We start from the raw sequence: 9186 nt of genomic DNA, 5'->3' as shown, positions 1-9186 counted from the left end.
ACATAGAGTATGAGAGTAAGCTTGTGAGGAACATAAAAACTGACTGTAAAAGTTTCTATAGGTATGTGAAGAGAAAAAGATTGGTGAAAACAAATGTAGGTCCCTTACAGTCAGAAACAGGGGAATTTATAATGGGGAACAAAGAAATGGCTGACCAACTAAATACATACTTTGGTTCTGTCTTCCCAAAGGAGGACACAAGTAACATACCAGAAATGTTGGGGAACACAGGATTTAGTGAGAGGGAGGAACTGAAAGAAATCAGTATTAGTAGGGAAATGGTGTTGGGGAAATTGATGGGATTGAAGGCCGATAAATCCCCAGGGCCTGATAATCTACATCCCAGAGTATTTAAGGAAGTGGCCCTAGAAATAGTGGCTGCATTGGTGGTCATCTTCCGAGGTTCTATAGACTCTGGAACAGTTCCTACAGATTGGAGGGTAGCTAATGTAACCCTACTATTTAAAAAGGGAGGTAGAGAGAAAACAGGGAATTATAGGCCAGTCAGCCTGATGTCGGTAGTGGGGAAAATTCTAGAGTCCGTTATAAAAGACTTAATAGCTGAGCACGTGGAAAACAGTGGCAGAATTGGCAGAGTCAGCATGGATTTATGAAAGGGAAATCATGCTTGACAAATCTATTGGAATTTTTCGAGGATGTAACTAGTAGAGTTGATGAGGGGGAGCTAGTGGATGTGGTTTACTTGGACTTTCAGAAGGCTTTCGACAAAGTCCCACATAAGAGATTGGTGTACAAAATTAAAGCGTATGGGATTGGGGGTAGTGTATTGAGATAGATAGAAAACTGGTTGGCAGACAGGAAAAAAAGAGTAGGAATAAACGGGTCTTTTTCCGAATGGCAGGCAGTGACTAGTGGGGTACCGCAGGAATCGGTGCTGGGACCTCAGTTATTCACAATATATATTAATGATTTAGATGAGGGAACTAAATGTAATATCTCCAAATTTGCAGATGACACAAAGTTGGGTGGGAGGGTGAGCTGTGAGGAGGATGCAGAGATGCTTCAGGGTGATTTGGACAAGCTGAGTGAATGCGCAAATGCATTGCAGATGCAGTATAATGTGGATAAATGTGAGGTTATCCACTTTGGTAGCAAAAACAGGAAGGCAGATTATTATCTGAATGGCTATAACTTGAGAGAGGGGAATGTGCAACGAGACCTGGGTGTCCTTGTATACCAGTTGCTGAAGGTAAGCATGCAGGTGCAGCAGGCGGTAAAGAAGGCAAATGGTATGTTGGCCTTCATAGCCAAAGGATTCGAGTGTAGGAACAGGGATGTCTTGCTGCAATTGTACAGGGCCTTGGTGAGGCCACACCTGGAATATTGTGTGCAGTTTTGGTCTCCTTATCTGAGGAAGGATGTACTTGCTATAGAGGGAGTGCAGCGAAGGTTTACCCGAATGTTTCCTGGGATGGTGGGACTGACATATGAGAGATTGAGTCGGTTAGGATTATATTCGCTGGAGTTCAGAAGAATGAAGGGGTATCTCATAGAAACCTATAAAATTCTAACAGGACTAGACAGGGTAGATGCAGGAAGGATGTTCCCGATGGTGGGGGAGTCCAGAGCCAGGGGTCACAGTCTGTGGATACGGGGTAGACCATTTAGGACTGAGATGAGGAGAAATTTCTTCACCCAGAGATTGGTGAGCCTGTGGAATTCGTTACAACAGAAAGTAGTTGAGGCCAAAACATTGTATGTTTTCAAGAAGGAGTTAGATATAGCTCTTGGGGCAAAAGGGATCAAAGGATATGGGGAGAAAGCGGGAGCAGGCTTTTGAGTTGGACGATCAGCCATGATCATAATGGATGGCGGAGCAGGCTCGAAGGGCCGAATGGCCTACTCCTGCTCCTAGTTTCTATGTTTCTATGCTAGACGCCGACCAGCCATGGCTCACAGTCACTCCTGGGCAGTGTGTGCGGGAGCTCCAGCAGCCCCTCCTTCATGAGGTTGCGGCTCCTGCCTTTGTGCGGCCAGGAGCCTGAGTGACTCTATCCTTCACCTTCTTCGCTCTCTGTAGGCCATCAGGCGTACAGCTAGGTCACCAGGATCTATGATCCTGACATATTCTTCCTGCAGCATAGAAAGAGAGAGAGAGAGGCATGGTTAGCATGGGTGTACTCAGCATATTTTCCTGGCCCTGTGTGACTGCCCCTTAACACTTCCTGGGAAGTGCTGGCTACCCCTCGGATGGCCACAGATGAGTGCACTGCATGGCTGCCTTGTCAACCTGCGACATGGCGGAAACTGGTCCAAATCGGGATACTGAGATTGCAAGGGACTGTGAGCGTCTCCAACAGTGACTGCAATATGGCCAGCATTGGCAAGGAGATTGTACAACTTGTGCAGTCCACCTGCTGCGCGGTCCAGTAAAGTGGTCACAGACTTGCAGTCTATGCCAGGGTGGTGGGGGGTAAGGTCTGGAGGGCTTGGTGGCACATTGGTGCCTTTGCATTGCTTGCGTGGGAGGGTAGGCTAGGGGTCCAACCCCAATTATGTAACTGTGGCTGCGCCTGAACTGTCTCAGTTGCAGGGGGATGGTCAGTTTATACAGGTGTCCTTACTGCGTCGCCACTTCCCTTGCCTACTCTGCCCCCTACTTTGATAGCTTATGCGTGGGATCCAATGCCAGGGCAGCAATTGCCCCGGACACCCCCACCCTGAATACAGTCACCTCCAAGGCCAGGCAGCAGTTGCTCCCAGACACCACCCCACCCCCCCCATTCCCCCCACCAACTACAGTCACATCCGGGTCCGGGCAGCACTTCTAACTGGCCTCCCGGCGCCCCTGAAGCCTGCAGAGCAACAGGTGACCCTGGTGAGCTGTGGAGAACGCTGCTGTTCACTCACCTCAGTTCCCCCAGAGTGAAGGCCGCCATGTGCACGTCGCCTGTGTACCGTTGTGAAGCACTTCACCGTGTTTTCCCGCCAACGTGGACGGACGATCCAGCAGGGGTCTAGAGCATGGTGGGATGGCCTTTTAATGAGATGCTGAAGTATTACAATGAGCTCCCTGCCGACCGTCGGCGGGAAATGTGGCCCGTCATCGGCAGGCTGAGCAGACGATTGCGACCTGCCTTCCCACCACCGTGAACCACATTGCGCCATATTGTCCATGCCCACCACCTGCCAGCAGGCATGGAAAATTTCACCCACTAGTTAGATCTCAGCTAGAGCATTGTGTACAGTTCTGGGCACCACACTTTAGGAAGGATGTGAATGTATTGGACAGTGCAGAGAGGTTTACAAGAATGGTTCCCCGGATGAGAAACCTCAGTTATGAAGATAGATTGGAGAAGTTTGGACTGTTTTCCTTGGAGAAGAGAAGGCTAAGAGGAGATTTGATAGAGGTGTTCAAAATCATGAGGGGCTGGACAGAGCAGGTAGAGAGAAAGTGTTCATGCTCGTAAAAGGATTAAGGACAAGAGGGCACTGATTTAAAGTGATTTTCAAAAGAAGCAAATGCCATGCGAGAAAAAACTTTTTCACACTGCGAATGATTTGGGTCTGGAATGCACTGCCTGGAAGTTTGGTGGAGGCAGGTTCACTTGAGACATTGGGTGATTATTTGAGTAGAAACAATGTGCAGGGTTACGGGGAAAAGGCAGGAGAATGGCACTGAGTCATAATGCTCGTTCGGAGGGCCGGTGCAGACACAATGGACCAAATAGCCTCCTTCTGCACCATAACAATTCTGTCGTTCTGTGAAATGGAACTCATTTTGGAATAGTGTGAGGTAAGGCATTTGGGGAAAGCTAACAAGGCAAGGGAATACACAATACGCAATAGAATACTGAGAAGTGTAGAGGAAAAGAAAGGACTTGGAGTACATGTCCACAGACTCCTGAAGGTAGCAGCAGGGATAGATAGGATGGTTAAGAGGACAGACTGGGTACTTTCCTTTATTAGCCGAGGCAGAGAATATAAGAGCAAGGAGGTTTTGCTAGAACTGGATAAAACTCTAGTTAGACCACAGCTAGAGTAGGCACCATGTCCTGGGTTGCATCTTCTTCCTTGGTAAATACCTAAGCCATTCCCTTGCCTCCATGTATAAAACCCCTTTTTGGTCCCTAATCAGCCCTACTCCTCCTTTTACCATCCTTTTACAATTTACCTGCCCATAGAATACTTTGTGATTCCCTTTTATGTTAGCTGTCAGTCTCTTTTCATACTCCCTCTTTTCTTCTCATATTTGCCTTATCACCTCTCCTCTGAACCTTCTGTATTCAGCCTGGTTCTCAATTGTATTTATTCCCTGAAACCTGTCATAAGCACAGCTTTTCTTCCTTGTCTTAATTTCTACCTCCTTTGTCATCTAGGGAGCTCCGGATTTGTTTGCCCTACCTTTCCTTTTTGAGGGAATATAGCTTGACTGTGCCCGAACCATCTCTTCTTTGAAGGTAGCCCATTGATCAGCTACCATTTTTCCTGCCAACCTTTGGATCCAATTTATTTGGCCCAGATCCTTTCTTACCCATTGAAGTTGGCTTTCCCCCAGTTAATTACTCTTACGCTGCATTGTTCATTGTACATTTCCATAGTCATCCTAAATCTTCTGATACAATGATCCCCGTCCCTTGAATGTTCTCCCACTGACACTGGTGTACTTAGCCCAGCTCATTCTCAAGAAACAGGTCCAGCAGTGCCTCCTTTCGTGTTGGACTGGACACATGCTGATGTAGAAAATTCTCCTGAGCGCACTTTAGGTGCTCTTGCCCCTCTCTGTCCTTTACAGTACCACTATCCTCTATATTCAGATAATTAAAGTCCCCCATTATAACTACTCTATAATTTTTGCACATATCTGTAATTTCCTTGCAGGTTTGTTCCTCTACATCCTTCCCACTAGTTGGTCGCCTCTAGACTTCGCCAAGCAATGTAATTGCATATTTTTGCTCCTTACCTCTACTAAATTGATTCTGTCCTTGATCCTTTTGCTCTCAGAGCTCTCATCATTTCTCTCACGGTTTTTATAGCCCCTCTGCTCTCACAGCTCTCGCTTCTTCTCTTGCTGCTTTTATAGGCCATCTGGTCTCAATAATCCCACGGCATCTCTCACAGTTTTTATAGTCCCTCTGCTCTCAGAACTCTCACCACTTCTCTCACAGTTCTTATAGCCCCTCCGCTCTCAGGACTCATGCCACTTCTCGCGCTGTTTTTATAGATCCTCCGCTCTCAGAACTCTCACTGCTTCTTGCGCTGTTTTTATCACCCCTCTGCTCTCAGAACTCTCACTGCTTGTCCCCCGGTTTTTATAGATCCCCTTGGTGTGCATGTCCACCGGGACAGGTAGATAAGGTGGTTAAGAAGGCATATTGGATACTTGCCTTTATTAGCCAAGGCATAGAATATAAGAGCAGGGAGGTTATGCTGAAACTATATAAAAGGCTGGTTAGGCCACAGCTAGAGTATTGCGTGCAGTTCTGGAATCCACATTATAGGAAGGAAGTGATTGCATTAGGGACAGTGCAAGAGGAGAAGAGGAGATTTACCAGGATGTTGCCTGGGCTGGAGAGTTTTAGTTACGAGGAGAGATTGGATAGACTGGGGTTATTTTCCCTGGAGCAGAGGAGATTGAGGGGGGACATGATTGAGGTGTATAAAATTAAGAGGGGCACAGATAGGGTAGACAGGAAGGAACTTTTCCCCTTGATGAAGGGATCAATAACCAGGGGGCATAGATTTAAGGTAAGGGGCAGGAGGTTTAGAGGGGATCTGAGGAAGAACTTTTTCACCCAGAGAGTGGTGTGAATCTGGAACTCACTGCCTGAAAGGGTGTTAGAGGCAGAAACCCTCATAACATTTAAGAAGAATTTGGAAGTGCACTTGCGATGCCATGGCATACAAGGCTATGGGCCTAGTGCTGGAAAATGAGATTAGAATAGTTAGGTACTGGTTTGACCGGCGCAGACTTGATGGGCCAAAGGGCCTTTTTCTGTGCTGTAGACCTCTATGACTCTATGCTCTCAGAACTCTCGCCACTTCTCTCACGGTTTTTGTAGCCCATCCATTCTCAGAACTCTCCCCAATTCTTTCACAGTTTTTATACCACTCTGCTCTCAGAACTCTTGCCACTTCTCGCGCTGTTTATATAGCCCCCTCCGCTCTAAGAACTCTCGCCACTTCTTTCGCTGTTTTTAAAGCCCCTCTGCTCTCAGACCTCTCACCGCGCCTCGCCCTGTTGTTGTGGCCCCTGTACTCTCCTGCATTTGGACTACAACAATGGGTTTCAGCAACTGGGCAACAGGCAGAAAAAAGATTGACAGGTTTTCTATCCCTGACCTTGATCAAGAAAAGGTCCAGGTTCAGCTGCGAAAAGCCTGCTGGCAGTCATTGTTTAGACTCACACAAGAAAATGGCCACTTGAGCGATGTATCAGAGTGCTGCCCACATTTATTGAATTTACCACAGTCAGGACCAAACGCTACAGTACAAAATGTAAGAAACTTGGGGAAAAACCATTCTGTGATAGAAACATATGCTGTTAAATCTCCAACACTTTTAAGACAGGATGACTTATGAAACTAATGCAGATAATATAGATTCAGTTCCAACTGATTGAAAAGTATTTACCTGAGGTGCCTTTTCTGGAATAGGCTCATCACGAAGAGTTAGAAGGGCTTTCATAGCAGCATTATGTCTAGCAGCTTGACGGGTCCTTCCTTCTCCAATAAATTCTGTATTCCCCACAAGCAGCTGGACGTAAAATAATTTGGGAGTTGGATAATGGTACCTGTGTTGAGCAGGAGCCAACAACCATATTTAGACATGAGAATAATTCACCTTGTGTTTGTTAACAATGATCACTTTATTTCACCACGCAGCTCTTGTGAATGCTGAGACAATTAACAATTAAACAATAGCTAGCTGTTGCCAGCTGGTCTTGGACTTGCAACTGCAGATAAAACAGGGCATTTACTGGGATGCTGGAAGGAGGGTGTTTCCAAGCTTGGCCAAGTTGTCACGGAGATAGCCAGTGGGGACGAGCATTTCCCCCATATGGAGGAAGGTAAATTTAAAAAAATCAGATGCTGTCACACATCATAAAGAATTAGAAGGGGGCATTGAATGGAATTCAAAACATCCTTGCCTCAGTGTTGATTTAGTATTTTAACCAGCTTTAACTATATGGCTCTATTTAAAACATTGCTAATGCTCGAAAATATGTGAAAAACTGATTTGTTACAAAATACCCGTTATCTGCACACAAAAATGGCAAACCTCACCAGCATACAGTGTTATAGCTCAAAATGCTGCTACCAGACAGATCCTAAATTTGGAAGGAAAGAATGAAAGTATGTAGTTCAGAATGGAAGAGGTGAATCTGGAATATAACAAAAAATCCTGGAATTATTGGATGCTGCAGTGTACATGCTTGGGTGTTAGCGGAGGTGAGGAAACTGAAAGGTCCTTTCAAATGGACAAATTTTCCAGTCTGTAACTATCTTGTAAATGTAGGGGCGGAATTCAATGCCGTCCTCCGAGGCAAGTTTGGAAGCAGGGCAGGGCAATTAATCAGGCGGGAGGGTGTCAGGTGGGGATCCCACCGCCCTCCCAACTCTGCCCCAATTAAGTCCGGGGCGGGAAAGCTCCTGCCCCGCTGCCAATTGAAGCCCTTAAGTGGGCAATTAATGGGACTCCTGCTGGCGCTGCCTGTAATGGACAGCAACCAGCCTCTGATTAGCCAGCAGTTCATGTGGGTTGGGGGATTGCGGGGGTGGGGTTTCCTCTCCTAGGGTCCATGATCCTAAGGAAGGCCCACCGCTGGCTGCTTAAGTGACTGAGAGGCACTTAATACCAGCAGGCCCTCCCAAAAGGAGGTGACGCAGAGGAAAGCTAGGGGGTGAAGCCCTTGTTGCCTGCATTAAATACCACTCTAGAACTCTATGGCTGTTGTTCACAGTTAAAATGGACATGATATGAACGTTTCACAGCCTCATTTCTTGTAACTGTTACACACCATTGACAATGTAGCAGAAGTAGTAGAGTAGCGCTTGGTGCAAATGAAATCCTTGAACCTTCTGGTCTGCATGCCTCACCCACTTTTACACCTTTAGCCATTTGAACATTGAGGAAACCTACAAACTACAATTTAACCTAGTCAATGATCAAAATAAATATGACAAGTGAAGATATAAATGTGTCAACATGTGAAGCTATAACACAGGACTACTTGTGTGCCAAACAGCTTAAGCAGCAAGTGATAGACAGGGCTAAGCGATCCCACAACCAACGGATCAGGTCTAAGCTCTGTAGTCCTGTCAAATCCAGTCGTGAATGGCGATGGACAATTAAATAACTCACTGGAGGAGGAGGCTCCACAAACATCCCCATCCACAATTATGGAGGAGCCCAGCACATCAGTGCAGAAGATAAGGCTGAAGCATTTGCTACAATCTTCAGCCAAAAATGCTGAGTGGATGATCCACCTTGGCCTCCTCCGGAGCTCCCCAGCATCACAGATGCCAGTCTTCAGCCAATTCGATTCACTTCATGTGATATAAAGAAATGGCTAAAGGCACAGGATACTGCAAAGGCTATGGGCCCTGACAACAATTCGGCAACATTACTGAAGACTTGTGCTCCAGAACTTGCCACGCCCTTAATCAAGCTGTTCCAGTGCAGCTACAACACTGGTATCTACCCGGCTATGTGGAAAATTGCCCAGGTATGTCCTGTACACAAAGAGCAGGACAAATCCAACCCGGCCAATTACCGCCCCATCAGTCTGCTCTCAATCATCAGTAAAGCAATGGAAGGGATCATCAACAGTGCCATCAAGCGGCACTTGCTTAGCAATAACCTGCTCACTCTCACCCAGTCTAGGTTCCGCCAGGGCCACTCAGTTCCTGACCTCATTACAGACTTGGTTCAAACATGGACAAAAGAGCTGAACTCCCAAGGTGAGGTGAGAGTGACTGCCCTTGATATCAAGGCAGCATTTGACCGAGTGTGGCATCAAGGAGCCCTAGCAAAACTGGAGTCAATGGGAATCAGGGGGAAAACTCTCCGCTGGTTGGAGTCATACCTAGCACAAAGGAAGGTGGTTGTGGTTGTTGGAGGTCAGTCATCTCAGCTCCAGGACATCACTGCAGGAGTTCCTCAGGGTAGCGTCCTTGGCCTAACCATCTTCAGCTGCTTCATCAATGACCTTCCTTCCATCAT

The 9186-nt window shown here is 46.7% G+C and overlaps 1 protein-coding gene across 4 annotated transcripts in view; it reads right to left on the bottom strand.

Moving 5' to 3' along the window:
- stau2 (staufen double-stranded RNA binding protein 2) overlaps positions 1-9186 on the bottom strand; it is a 500403-nt gene that overhangs the window by 279896 nt on the left and 211321 nt on the right. For all 4 annotated transcript variants that reach the window (XM_078540321.1, XM_078540322.1, XM_078540323.1 and 1 more), the window contains exon 6: positions 6595-6754. In XM_078540321.1, coding sequence (XP_078396447.1) covers positions 6595-6754 — 160 coding nt within the window. The remainder of the gene's footprint in view (positions 1-6594; positions 6755-9186) is intronic.

This window comes from Cetorhinus maximus, chromosome 4 (assembly GCF_964194155.1).
Source record: "Cetorhinus maximus chromosome 4, sCetMax3.hap1.1, whole genome shotgun sequence".
Lineage (NCBI taxonomy): Eukaryota > Metazoa > Chordata > Chondrichthyes > Lamniformes > Cetorhinidae > Cetorhinus > Cetorhinus maximus.
Note: the sequence above shows the minus strand (reverse complement) of the source record. Positions and strands in the feature narration are given on the sequence as shown.